Raw genomic sequence first — 15078 nt, forward strand, 5'->3', positions numbered from 1 at the left:
GCAGTCAGCGGAACTGGATGGAGTAGTCATGGGCATTGATGTCCAGCACGTATCTGTCTGACGTCCAGGCACGGTGGAAATGGAGCAAGATGACTTCCAAATGTCGTGCTCCATGGACTAGTTCTGATGCAGCTCTCAAATGTCTCATCTACTCTGCTGACAAATCTTGGCAGAGTGTGGGGCAAAGATTGAGGAAGGTGGTTGCCCCTTGTTCTACATCAGATGTTTCTTGGTATTGAACTCTATTTGTCGGTGGTAAGATGGAGTACGTTGTCTCTGCTGGTGAAATGGTTGAGGGCGGTACAACTTTCAGTAATGTGGGGAAACATAGATCCCGAAGGAGTGTAAAGTCATTTTAGAATCTCTCAGCAAACATAGGGTGCTGTCACTCCTTTCAGTGAACATTTCCAAACCCTGGAAGGCCAAGTCCTTAATTATGGCTTGTGCCTTGCAAGGGATGCTCGAAACTAGGAGCCATGACACGCTCTGCATAATCATTGTGGTGGCCACAGACCTGGCTGCAGTGTCCAAGGCATCTATTGCTGCCTGAAAGGCCATCTTGGCCACCAGTTGATCTTCCTTACGTAAGAACGGCCATACTGGGTCAGACCAAAAGGTCCATCTAGCCCAGTATCCTGTCTTCCAACAGTGGCCGTTGCCCAGTGCCCCAGAGGGGAATGAACAGAACAGGTAATCATCAAGTGATCCATCCCGTCACTCATTCCCAGCTTCTGGCAAACAGAGACTAGGGACACCATCCCTGTCCATTCTGGCTAATGGCCATTGATGGACATATCCTCCATAAATTTATCTAGTTCTTTTTTGAACCCTGTTATAGTCTTGGCTTTCACAACATTCTCTGGCAAGTAATTCCACAGGTTGACTGTGCGTTGTGTGAAAAAAATGTCCTTTTATGATATCTTTCAGCTCCTCTCTCCCTTCATGAGGGAGCTTTGCCAGAGAGCTGTAGAGAAAGCAAGGTGACTGCAATCTGCACCAAGCTCCTGAAAGGCCTTGAAATTGTACACTGAAGAGGCTACCACCTTGTCCACGGATGACGAGTACAGGTCCTCAGAAAGTGAAAGCTTTAGATCTTGCTCCTCTCTGTATTCCAGTGACTGAGATCTCGCTAACAAAGCCTTGGGATTGGGGGGCGGGGCTCCTCCTCTTCCGCAACAGCTGGGGGATTGGTGGGCCCCCTACAGCCCCAACAATGCCACAGTAGCATTCCATGTGTACAGATAGGGTGGCAGGTTGAAGGCCAGACCAGCGCCAATCCTGGCATTCTAGTGGTTGAGATCTGTAGAGACCCTCAGGGTCTCTTGGTGGCACCATTCAGACACCAGCAGAGATGGGTCCCTGCTGGACACCAGCAAAAAGGCATGTCCTGGGTATTGTGAGGAGTACAGTTGGCATTGATTGGTAAGGCACTATGAGTGCAGGTGGTGCCGAGAGTGGCTCTGGTGCATCCCGAGTCCAACCTGTCAGTGCCACAGTCAACATCCATGGAGAGTGTTTCTGATGCCAGGCCCAGTGAAGTCTGCTCCTTTCCATCCATCTTCAATGCCCTGCAGGACTTGGTTGAATTGCCACCCAACAGCCTCCTGTCTCTCTGTGAGAAGACATCAAGCTCATGTCTCCGTGTCTGAGAAAGGCTCTTTCAGCACCCTGCTTCAATTTCTGAGATGTTGACAGCTTTGGTGCCAGGAGCGGTACTGATGCCAATGCTGATGCTGCATCTGGTTTCTCTGCAGAGGTTTTTGGAATCACCTGCCTAACAGATGGAACACTAGAAGATGCAAGCTTGAGCATAAAAGAGGTCTTTGAGATTTAAAGTGGAATCAGATCCAATTGTCCTTATATTCTAGGTCTTGAACCCAGGCGTGAAGAGCTGCTAGGCAGAAGACATCTCCATGCTGCCACTCAGTGTGAGCCACAATCAGCTTGCGCTCCACTACCCATGACCCACTGAGGACACAGACAAAAGGAAGCCCCACTTCAAGGGGTCTGACGGACAGCAGCCCCCTGGCTCCTGACTTTCTATAAACTCAAGGGACGTTCCAGAAAGTGTCCAGCCAACAGCACAGATCTCCTGTAGCTTTCCTGACCACTCTTGCTCCATGTTCTCGAACTCCTGGCTTGAACCTCACCTCGATTTGGACCTCACCTCCTGACTCAGACCCTGAAAGTTGACTTGGACTCTGATCCTTGGTATCGACCCTGGCTTGGAACTTGACTATGAACTCCTATGCTCCTCTCAGCCTCAAGTTTGACCCTGCTCTGATCCCTATTCTCAACAGCCCTGGTCAGGATCCTGACACAGAAGAACCACAGATTGCTCCCGAAGATGGGAGCTTCAGCCTCATATCTTTCAAATTGCAGGTTCTTGCAGAGAAGCAAAGGAAAACTGAGCCCTTGCCTGTGATGTGGGACTCTCCCAAGCAGAATAGGTATATGCTGTGACCATCTTTCAGAAGAATTAGTTCATCATAGGACAATCTAGACTTGCTAGATGCCTGCAGGTTTTGAGTCCACCGATTCTAAGTCCCTGTACGGGGGACGGTCTGTATGGGATGAGGGCTGTACAAAGGGGTCTGCTTAGCGGCTTTTAGTTCAACAAGCACTAGAACAGATTAGAGTGATCAAAATACAGGAAAAAGTAGTTCTGAAGAGTTTCAGAAAATTTTTAAGAAGTTTGGCCAAACCTAAAGTCTAGCGGTTGCACACCAACTAGATTCCATCTCACCGGTATGGGTGATAAGAGGGAACTTAGGGAGTGTCACAGCCACCCCACTCTTTATACCCTCACATGGGAGCACAGGGCAGAAACACTGCTATTCAAAAAAAAAACCCAGTCTCATGTGCACCTACATTGGGATCCACATTGACGCAAACCCAAAGAACAATCACTTCTTGCAAAATGAAATGGTCAATGAATCTAACGTTCACTTTCTCTCTCCTGCCTCACACGCAAAATTGTTCCCAAAATATTTCTAGATTTAAGTCATCCTGTGTTTGGTTTAACACTAAGTAATGGAAGAACAGTAGTTCAGTAAAAGATGCTTTAACCGATTCATTTTTGTCTGCACTAATTACAGAAGTAGAAAGTTTCCCACAGATGTAGATACCATTTTGCATTCTTAGAATTCCGTGTTGACTTATACAATAGACCCTTTTAAAATATACCCTTTGGAAGTGTGTTCTCATGCTACCTCTGCAGTGAACAGAAATTAAAGACTGAAGAAAGGCTTATTAGAGCATCTTTTCAGTCTCCCTGCCAATGCAAGAATGTTCCCTACAGCGTATATTCAAATCTAGTTTTAAATGGGTTTCACTAAGAATATTTCCATAACTTCCACTGAGAGACTATTCCACAGTCAGACCTTACTACCTGAACAAGTGTTCTGACATTAAGCTTTTGCTTTATTTATTCCATTACTCCTAGTTAAACCCTTTTGGACTTCTCTGTGGTATGAAGCTCTGCTATATCTGCTTCCAAGTGGATTTAGCCTGTTTACATCTGGTTTTAACAACCCCATCTTATGCAATTCCAAAACACTTCCAAATATAAGTGTGCTACTGTAGCATGGGGTTGAAATTTAATTTAATTTTCTCTCTATAGCAATAAAGAATATTTCACTAACCTCACCTAAATACAATTGTGAGCAACAAATTATTTGGAGCGAAGGTTTGACACACAAATTAAAATTTCACAATACAGTTAAACTGTAACGGGAGTTCACAAATAAATTCTAGGAATGAGGAACCACATTTTCTTTTACTTTTTATATCACCAAGCATGCTGTCAACATTTAATAAACAATTATGTTTGTATATCACTTCAATAGCCCTTTTGGGATGCATTAACTTTTACAGAGACACAAAAATCCCTGCCTTAAAAAGATTACAATCCGATAAGTCCTCATTCATCCACGTGGCTGGATCCTTATGCAGGACCTCATTTAAGCCAGAATAGATATGTCAATATGATCAATACGGATGTGATTGCAGGAGTGGATCCCAATCCTGCAAGGTTTCCCTCACGCATGGTCCTCTTGATTTGGATCAGACACTAACTTATTTCAAACAACTAGGGCTTTTCTTTTTTCTTCTCCCCCGTCCCCTAAACTGCTTTGCAGAATTTCTTCCTACCATGTCTCTCAAAGTGTTTGGAGTTTCATACAAATACACTTATAAAATTTAAGTACTGAAGCTTAGTCCAATGGTCTCAGGTTTTTATTTTCTTTATTTAAAGACGTGCATTTGGGGATTTTTTTATTTTATATTTTAAAGACCTCTCCTTCCCCTAAAAAAAAAAAAAAGCCTCCTGTTCTGACAGCAGTCACATTCTTTACATATTTAAATGAAATCTGATGACCCCACTCACCTGAAAACACATCCATAAAGAACATAAAAATAAACCTTGTAAATTACTACACTCTAAAATGTGAAATGTTTCCTCAGGGGTGGGTGAATAATTTCAGTTTCCAAATGTGACTGATGTCAGGACAGATCTCAACCACTGCTCACTCCTCAGTAAATTACTTATTGATGGCTCTGACACTGGGTTCCCCCCCTCATTTGTTTTGTTTTTTTAAATGCCAAAACAAACAGAATTTAGGCCAATTTCTTTTTCCACGAAAGAAAAAACGAAACTCTTGGAAAAATCTGTTGACATCACACCAACCAAAAGGTTTTAGCAGATAGCTGATCTCTTACTAGACGGAAATGCCATAACACTACATTAGCTCTCCCAAAGTGGATCTGTATATGAGCAACAACTGTGCACAAGATACACTTTTCGAGTACCAGAGGAGACAAAAAAAGTGTTCAGTGAAAGCACAGGCTGATTAATCAATGGAGTCCTTAACATATGCTCATTCACTCCCCTCTTTACATCAGACATATTCATGAGTTTTCTTTTTTTTTTTTTTTTTTTTTTTAAGGCTGTATATGACAGTATTATCTACTTAGATTTACGTTATCTTCAGGATTAAATCAAAGTAACAAATATTACCATACGCTGTGAGCCTCAAAAAGCTAGCAAAGGTCAGGACAGGTTAGAACTTGGATGGCAGAGTTCCTGCAACCAACCAGATACTGCAGAAAATGGTGGTGTTGACCCAATATGTAGAATTCTGCCTTGCATCAATGGCCCCAGTCTACTATTTAGGGGCATTGTGCTGATGGAAGTGTCATCTTTTGACTCTTTGACTTATATGAAATTTAGGCTCAAATTTCCAAGCTGCTTTAGAAAATGGGATTTAGGAACCTCAGCCACTTAGCCACTTTTTGCAAGAGTAGGAGCGTTACTCCCAGTGCCAGTACAGATCATTCCATTCTGGCTACCTAAATTCCCCCTACAGTTTCAGTCAGATACTATACTTCTCACTTTCTACCCTAAACTGTGGGTAGTGTTGTTATGCATTGTTAAACATCTGCCATGTTTTGACCTTAAAGGGGCTGACGCTGTGTTCCCTACAGTGTGTACAAAAGTAAAAGAATTAAAGTGCTTTGGGATCCTTTTTGGGATGAAAAGCACCATTTGAATGTCAAGAGAACACTGAACAGAAAATGACTGCACAGAATATATTTGCTTTAAACCTTCAATATTTGAGTTAGCAATTAAAAGTAGGTCTCAGGACATTTTATACCCCAGATGCTAATGCCTAAGGAAGACAGACATTAACCATCACTCAATCAATTAAAAACAATTTTTAAAAATCAATTACACAGAAGAAATAGATATAAATTATTAGAATCACTTGTGTGCATATTTTCCTTCTATACAGAAAGCGAGAGAAGCACCACAGCCAGCTATCAGAATAATACTACACATCCAAGAGTGGGCTGCCTTTTCTAAAAATTTGTTCACAGCATTACAGTTCAGACAGAAGCAAAAGTCACAGGAACCCATGACTTTCCTGCTATCCTCCCTAGAAGCCTGTTACCGATGGCCAATCCCCGTTGCAATCCAGCATCTATACTGAGAAAACCTCATCTGCTCATGGGGGTTATATCAGACTTGATTCTTGCACCTATAGGTTCACCATTTGTTTCCTTCCTACATTTATAACTTGGAGGTCTGGCTGGACTCACAACTCTGATTAGCAGAGTAGATACCATAATCCATGCCTTTAACACTTCAACTATTGTAATATGAAGTATTTGGAGCGAAGCGTTACGAATACTCAAGTTGAAACAGCTGCAACTACCGGCCTACTTAATATATAGAGCATCTAATCAAGAGCATGGCATCTGTGCTTTGGGATCTGTACTGGTTACCAACTGGCTTCCAAATAGAACTGATGGTGTTTATTCTAACCTATTAAATTCTATATGATACTTGGATGTGCCTACCTGAGAGACTGCCTCTCCCCCTGTGCAACACTGCTGCAGCTATAGACTGTAGCAGCCCTCGAGTTATAATACCTTCACTAACAAGAGGGTAAAGCTGGCAGACTGATGTCTATGACTTTACTCATTTAAGGCTCAAAATAGTCCAATTTTACTAACATTTAGGGCATGCTGCATGCAAGGTGTTGCTAGAATACAGGTGCACAGGGTGGAGTTTGAGGTATTGTGGGATATGGGGCGGTATCTTATTGAGACTCTCAGTTGTTGTAAAGGGATGGAGCTGATTGAATAATATTGACAAATTATGTCATTTTCAGTGATGACAGAGTGCTAAGGTGCATATATTGTAATGTATTTTCCTAAATCAAAAGAAAAATAAAATAAAGTCCAAATCCATCTTCTTACATTACTTTACTTGATGTTAATACAAGGCTCAATCTGTTTTTAAGCATTCTAAAATCCATATGCTTATTCAGATTGTCTTGCAAATTGTTCAGCCTCTGCTCCAAAAGGAGTTCCTGAAATACAGCTACCTTAAAAAGAAGTAATATCAAATTTTGTGGGTTTTTTTATAACTTTTTTTTTTTTTTTTTGCATACACCTGTGGTTCAGACTATGGATCTGATCATCCCCAAACTAATATCCCCAACTGGGGTTTGATCTCAGCTAGTGACAGGCTTTCCTTGCTGCTTTGGGGAAACAATATTTAAAAAAGACTTTTGAAGCACAAGTTGGATTTACAATGTGACTTGAGCCAAGTTGATGAACAGGAGGAAGGAATTTACATACATGTAGCAGGACAGGGGCTCTGTTGCCAGTCAGACTATGTCTGCACTATAAACTTAAGTGGACCTATGTTACGTTGACTTACAGCCACCACAGTAATTGCTGCAGTGGTTCATAACAACACTGCTCTCCTTCTGTCAGTGGTGCACGTCCTCACCAGGAGCACTTCCCACCGACTAAAGAGGGGCAGTGTGGGGGGCTGAGAGCCAGAACACTCAGCTCCTCATGTAGCTCCCTGCTGGTAGCCCAGTGCCCCACCAGCAGCCTCTCCCTGCTCAGCCTCTCAGCTCCCCTCCTGGAATGAGGCTGGACACCAAGCGCAGAGCTCCACAATGGGCACAGCCATGTTCCCAGTGGGGAGCTGGAAGCTGACACACCAGGGGGACAGCTGGGTTCCCAGAAGAGAGAGCCGTGTCCAGAGTCTGGTCAGCTGCCAGGCTCCTGGCAGGGAGCAGAGAGCCCAGGGGCGCAGACTAGCTCTCTGCGGGGAGTGAGGAGCCTGGGCGGCAGCCTGGCTTGGAGCAGAGACTGGGCAGCAGATCGGCTGGGGAGTCAGGAGCCAGCTTTCTTGTCAATTTCACAGCTCCAGCAGAGCCGTGAAATTGACAAGAATGACAGCCAATAGATGCAAGTAACAGTGTCTACAGGGACCCTGCATGGCCCAAACTACACCTACATAAAATCTATGCCTCTTGTGGAGGTGGAGTTATGTTGGTGTATTACGGCACTTACATTTATGGGAGCAAGGCTGTTGTGCGCACACTGACATAATTAGGTGTTCGTAAGCTGCTTTAAGGTAACCTAATGCTGTACAGTAAACCAGGCCTGAGTGACTCAAGTAGACATGCTGTGAGCATTGAACCCAAGTAGCACCCAGATACTGCAAGTCTGAGTACTGCTGTCAGTAACTTTCTGAGAATATATGTTGTGCACATTAGTCACTCTCCACCTGCATTCTGCAAATTTTACCCTGAGAAAAAAGCATCTGGGTTAAGAACAAATATTTCAAAGTGCTCTAAAATCCATGTGTACTCCTGCCAGATTTTGAAGGGAAGGTATATTTTGGTGGGTACAAAGAAAAAACTTTAGCTTCCTTTTGCATAGTTATTAACAGGCTCTTGCTATTTTCCCCAGACCAGCTTCCCTAGTTTCTTCGCAAAGTGTATATGTCTGCAGGGAGGCATTTTCCAGTTCGAAAGTATTTCTTTATATGTGTAGTACATACTTGGGCTGCTGCTCTTTCTGCTTCCAGCCCCCCCAGGCAAACACTCACTAAAGGCCATGCCTGCTGACTGTTTAAAAAGTAATACAGACCCGTATCTGGGGTGAGTTTCTGCCTCCAGAGAGCCCAACCCTTTAGGGGTCTGGTGACAAAGTCCAAAGAAATAAGATAACCAGACTTGTAATAAAGTTAAAACTACTCCTCCCAGGCATTTATGCTGGGGTTCCAGGCTGTCCCCAGTCATCTGAAGGTGCCACCCAAATTAACACGGGAGAGATTGACAACAGGTCCAGCTCTCTTGCCCTCAGAGAAGGAGCCTGTTTATTAACCAATCCCCATTCCCAGTATACCCCATACACATTGCAGCAGCCCTTCCTAGGACTCCTCCATGGACTCCCTCCAGATGGCTGAGAGAGAAGGGAGCTTTGCTGCACCTACACTTCAAGACTCTGGTCCCAGACAGACAGACAGCCTTGGACCTCCTTAAGCCACAAACTGCCACTGGGACTACCTCCTCTCTATTAATGGCTGCTTCATTTCCTGGGTCTCTTTGCAATAAACCTCCTGGAATAGATCATGGCCCCAGAGAACTCCTTCCTCAGTCTTAAAGGGTCAGTGCATCACATCATACCCACCCTAGTTTAGTTTGTCATGTTGCTATATCTTCTGTCTCACAATAATTTTCACAATACTTTGTTAGTCTTGCAAGACTAGCTTTTTAACTGGGGTTAATCTGCAAAATATGAGATGGACGGCAATCCTATAATACAGCTGTTGGTGTTAATTCAGGTGTGAGTGTGTGAGATTTAAGTTCCATAGACAGATATTTAGAAGAGGCAGAGCAGCTCAGGAGCTAGGAATGTAAGACTCAAGTCTACAGATGGAATTGTCCATGAATCTTTTCAAAGGCACAGTAGCTTTACGTTATGCATCTGAACCTGTATTTCTTTAAATGGCCAGTAAAATCAAAACGGTGATCTGACACCACAGACTCTCTCCCCTGCACATAATTCTAAGTAAACTTCTCCCTGGAAATAACTGATTTGGCTTTTTACAGACAGCGTGCTTCACTAAATTGTCTGCATACACTTCTCAGCTGTCACAATTTGTTTAATCTGTTCTATGGGCCATACAAGATAGACACAAAGCTGTTACAGTTCACTAGTCTGTATGAAGGGTAATTGAAATTTCTATTAACTAGAAGAACCCAAGCAAAGCATTAAGATGCTTAACAGGAAGCCCTCTACATAAACTTGAGGCAGGATGTAAAATACAAATTAAACATTCTCTCATAAAGTAACCACTCATTAAAAGGTCCACATTTCTTAACAAATCAATGCAAATGATCAGATACACATAGCTTTCATTTTTAGCACAATCCAGTTTCTGTTGCAATTTATGTTTGACTCAATCACAGAAAAGGCACGGCCACAATTTTGGTGCAAAAAGATAAGTCAGTCATTCTTCTGTGGCTCTGCTGAGCTGTGGCTCTCTGTTCCCTTGTGCTAATGCTGCATGCTGACTTGTTGGTTTCACTTCCTTCTTCACATTTCTCCACATTTTTCTCTGATTTAGGGTCAGGAGTTTCTTGAAATCCTTCAGTTTATATTACAAAATTAAACTCTGTGGTCACATCTGAATGCTGCAAACAGGAGGAGCCTTTTTTTAAGAAACTCTTTATGTACTTATGTCCTTCAGAAGGGGTTTTCCCACAAATCCTTACCAGCTTAACTTTCTGCTGTGATTATGAGCCTCAAAGATACAGCTTCAACACTATTGTGCTGTTAGGAGTCTTAACAGTGCTTCAAAACCAAGGAAAATTATGCCATGTGTAAGGCTAGATCTACTTTACAAGCCCTACAGTGGCACAGCTGCAGTTACACTGCTGCAGCACTGCAGTACAGACAGTTGCTACAGTGACAAAAGGAACGTTTCTGTCACTGTATTGTAAATCCAACCTCTTGATAGGTGGTAGCTAGGTTGACAGACAAATTCTTCCGTTGACTTAGTGGTGTCTATACTGGGGCTTAGATCAGCTTAACAACATCTCTCAGCGGCGTGAAAAATTCCTGAATGATGTAGGTAGGCCACCTTAAGATTTAGGTGTAGATGAGGCCTAAGTCTGAATCAGAGACCTTACTTCAGTGCGACTTTGCAATTGCTCACTGTAAGTTATACGGTCATTCTAAAAACGTGAATCTGCCCCTACCCCATCCTCATCCATCCCTTGGTGTCCCCCCACCCCGTTTTCTAAATATCTGTCTATGGTACTTACACGCCCCCCCCACACACACACACACTACTGATGCATCTAAGCACCTCACATTTTTCTTTCAGCGTAGTTCTCTTCAACACCCCATGACGTAGTAAAGTAGTATTTATCTGCATTGAGCGCTGAGGCACAAGACAGACTGATTTGTCAAAAGTCAACCAGAAAGTCTGTAGGGGAGCAGGAAACTGAACCTATGTCTCCAAGTCCCAGGCTAACCACTACACCAGTGAGTCCCAAACTTCTTCATGCCGAGACCCCCTTTGCGCTCATATCTGTTAATGCAACTCCCCTGGTACTTAGTATTCATGCTGGCTTTGCGCAAACAAACACTCCATCTTAAACAGTCTACTTTGAAAACTATGGGTGGGTAGCCAGGCCCAGATTAACCACTGTGAGCTTGGTGCACTTGCACAGGGACACCAACTACCAGACTAAACAAAAAGGAGAGACAATTGAAGGCCCGCGGGCCATATTCAACCTGCCAGATCATTTTATTTGGACCTCCACCCCGCATGCTGGAAGGGCAGGGAATCCCCAAACTTTCCCAATCTCACTGTGATGGTCCTGCATCCACCACATGGAGCTTGGGACCTTCTGCTGGCCATAAAAGGCATGATGCTGCCGCAAGAGCACTCTATTGCTTCGGGAGCAGACGGTGCTGCCCAGCTGTCTGCTTAAGCTTTCTTGCATTTTCTCCCCCCTTATCTCACAGCCCCCTGGTGATCTCTGCGTCATGTCCCACAGTTTGGGAACCCCTGCACCAGACCATCCTTCCTCTCTTCAAGTACATCAATTTCATAAGTCATGCAATGTATTACTAAGATAATTATTGGTGTGCAGTAGCTAACCCCCAGACATTGGAGGAAGTGTTCTCCATCATTACAACTGATCCTAACACAAAGCCAATCAGAACAGAGTTCTAAGTTTGCCAAGCCACCTCTTTGTTCAAAATGTTACTATTTTCCCTTAAATCATAAAGCCTCTCGCACCTCTTCTTATAGACGACCATACATACTGCAACTGCACATCATCTGGCCAGAGGCCAGAACAAATCTTTTGAGAGATGCTAGTACCAAACTACCAACTGGGTGGCTGGAAACATGCAAGGAACAAAGGCCAACTAAGCAGTGCGGAGATTGAAGTAATTTAGGGGTTTTGGAACCTTAATACCTTGAAGTCCAACCACCCTATACTTGGACTGATGGAGCAGAGAAGTTAGCCTGCTGAGACGGGAGTGAGAATTGGAGAAAGAAGGGACATGCATGAGTTATGAGTGGATGGGAATGTGAAATGAACCATAGCAGGGCTGGAACATAGGCTCCACTCCTCTCTGGTGGAAGGAAATCTGACACTGCTATTGGTGTTTGATTCAGGACAGAAGGGGGAAAAGAAAGAAAGAAAAATGTGATTTAATTCAAAGGAACACAAAATAGTAAACATGTAGACATTTAATAATCTTTATTAATGCTGGTAATGTATTGTGAATGACATTAAGATCCCAAAATGCTTGCCATACTCTACACAAAATACATTTATCCAAACAGTCTGCTTCATCATCAAAATGCAGCCACATCTGTGGCAGGAAGCCATGATCTTAGAACAACATAAAACAGGGCAGAAGGGACGTATGCTTTATTGAACTGAAAGTACAAATGAATGTTAGGTAGGTTACAATGAATAATCACTCAATTGGATTTTAGCCAGGACCCTGGGTCAACATGTTGGCCCTTGCAAAAAGTGCCAAAATATTTTAATAAATTGGTATTTGAAAGATTATACCTTCAGTAATACCGTGTTGGCAGCACTGTGACAGGGCACAGATTCAGAAGATGACTACCTCTGAAAGAATCAAAACTTGTGAGAATTTATCATCAGAATTTAGGTAACTTGTCCAAAGATATTAAATAAAATAGTATATTTCTCTCTCTAAACACATATAAGCTATTTACCTCTACAAAGTACTATTTGTTTTAAGGCCTGGATGATAGGAGTGTCCAGAGTCTAGTAAAACAGTGCAAGAGGAGGTCATTATGCTGCTGCATTGCCTACCAGGGTGACAACAAAGCTACCTCAATTTTCATAAATATTTACCCCCTCCCCCCCAAAAAAGCGAAATTGAGAAAAGCAGTTTGATAAGGGGTTCTATTTTACTTTTCCAATGAGTTACTACTAATGAAATTTAACAATTTTAATGTTACTTTGAAGTAGACAAAATCCTTTGAAGCAATTGGTAAATTTTTTCTTAAGGTTCAGATCTTAAAACCTGTTTATTAAAAAATAAAAGTTTGCATCTGCAGACATGGCAGGATCAGAATCATTCATTCACAACACTCCCCTCTTCTTTCTTAGTACCCTTAGCTGATTATATCTTAGTGGTGGAGAAAAAAAATTCCCAACAAAATTTCTGGGAAGCCTAGATTGAAGCTAGTTTAAAATATTCCCAGTACTTAGAGAGAAAGTATCTTTTTTTGTCTTCACAGCCATCAGATCAACTTTTTTTTTTTGGTTTATAAACAGAGCAATTCAAGCCTCAATCTATCATCCTCTACCCCAACCATCAATGTTGTGCGTTTAAATTATCGTCTATTTTGGAAATTAAATCCCTTTGACTTCTTACCTTGTCACTTGCTTTTTTCCCAGATTTCTTCTTTTTAGGACTATCCTTCCAGAGAGATTCTACAGCTACATATCCTTGCAGACTCCAGTCATACAACCTTGAACCAATGACCTTTAAAACAAGAGGTTAGAAGAGCAAATCAGTTTAAGAACCATCTGAGACGGGTTTATTCTTATTACAATATAAATGGTTCCATAATCCACCAAGCCCCTTAACTGGGACTGTTTTACAAAACATTCATGCTGCTCAAGTATGGAATGTACAGCTTCACTAAAAACACACCATAAAAAGGATGACAACAAAAAATCCCCATAAAAATGGTTTACTGTTATACAGTGGTTGGAACAAAGTATAAAGAGAGGTGAATTTTAAAATAACCTTAAGCAATTCTGAAATGTAAGCAATTTGCGGGTTTTGAAACTCTAGTACACTGCATTATATGCATTTCAGATTTTGCTATTTTTAAAATAGATTTTAGTCTTTGTAATACCATTTTAGAAAGATTAGTAATATTTTCCCTATTGATTTTGCCATCATTTGATCATTTTATATTTCACAGCTTTGCTCCAACAACAGGAATCAACATAAGTAGCTCCCTTCTGATTACTTTTGTCTGTCCATCATTATCACAAATGGCAGCAAGATTATGTACAGTTCTCTGAAAAGTGTCTGTTAGTAAGCTCCTAAAGTACAAAGGAACCAGTCACGCTCACAGTTTTGGCTATGTCCCACCAAAATGGAGTTGCCCTGAGGCCCTTCCCCACTCAGCCTCCTCCACCTGAGGCCCTGCCTATGTCCTGTCCCCCCAGAGAATGCCCCCTCCCACGCCTCTCTCCGCCCCCACCCCCAAAGGCCTCTTTGCCCGCACCTCTCTGCCTCTCAGGGCGCGAGCAGCGGGGGCCGTATGGAAAGCGACAGAGAAACAAGAGTGGCAGGGGGCCACCTGGGAAGAGTGGGATGTGGGAGCGGGGCCTTGAGGGAGAGCATGGGAGGGGCGATGGCCTGGGCACCCTTTTGGCGGTGGTGCTCCAAAAGGCCAGCAGCACTTCTTCAGAAGGAGGTGCGGTACATCCTGTTTGGGGAGGGTTTAGCCTCCCCGGCCTATTACACCTGCTGCCCCTGTCTTCAGCCTAAGGTTGAAAATGAAAAACGACCTCATATTGGCCTTCTTTCAGATGGCAAAGAACAAAAAAAAATGGACATTCTGCTTGCTTAGACACTTACTAAATACAATTTTTAGACTGGAAGCTCTTCAGGGTATAGACTGTATCTTATGGTGTTCGTACAGCAGCTAGCACAATGGAGTCCCAGCAGTTAGCACAATCAAGCTCTGAATCAGACTCAGGCTCTAGAGCAGTGTTTCTCAACCAGGGGCATGCGTAACCTTGAAGGTACGCTGAGATCTTCCGGGGGAACATCAACTCATCTAGATATTTGCCAAGTTTTATAACAGGATACATAAAAAGCACTAGTGAAGTCAGTACAAACTAAATTTTCATACAGACAGCTTGTTTATACTGCTCCATATACTATACACTGAAATGTAAGTACAATATTTATATTCCAGTTGATTTTATTATATGGTAAAAAGAGAAAGTAAGCAATTTTTCAGTAACAGTGTGCTATGACATTTTTATGTCTGATTTTGTAAGCAAATAGTTTTTAAATAAGGTGAAACTTGGGGTATGCAAGACAAATCAGACTCCTGAAAGGGGTACAGCAGTCTGGAAAGGTTGAGAGCCACTGCTCTTAGACTATATTGTACATTTTATGCACACAAACCACACCCTACTTTTGGAGGATTGTGGATAACAAAATTGTGTG

At 42.6% G+C, this 15078-nt stretch overlaps 1 protein-coding gene across 5 annotated transcripts in view; it reads right to left on the minus strand.

Moving 5' to 3' along the window:
- Positions 1-15078, minus strand: part of APOO (apolipoprotein O) — a 71810-nt gene that overhangs the window by 8369 nt on the left and 48363 nt on the right. For all 5 annotated transcript variants that reach the window (XM_077816845.1, XM_077816854.1, XM_077816835.1 and 2 more), the window contains one exon: positions 13255-13365. In XM_077816845.1, the coding sequence (XP_077672971.1) occupies positions 13255-13365 (111 nt within the window). The remainder of the gene's footprint in view (positions 1-13254; positions 13366-15078) is intronic.

This window comes from Eretmochelys imbricata, chromosome 1 (assembly GCF_965152235.1).
Source record: "Eretmochelys imbricata isolate rEreImb1 chromosome 1, rEreImb1.hap1, whole genome shotgun sequence".
Classification (NCBI taxonomy): Eukaryota; Metazoa; Chordata; order Testudines; family Cheloniidae; genus Eretmochelys; species Eretmochelys imbricata.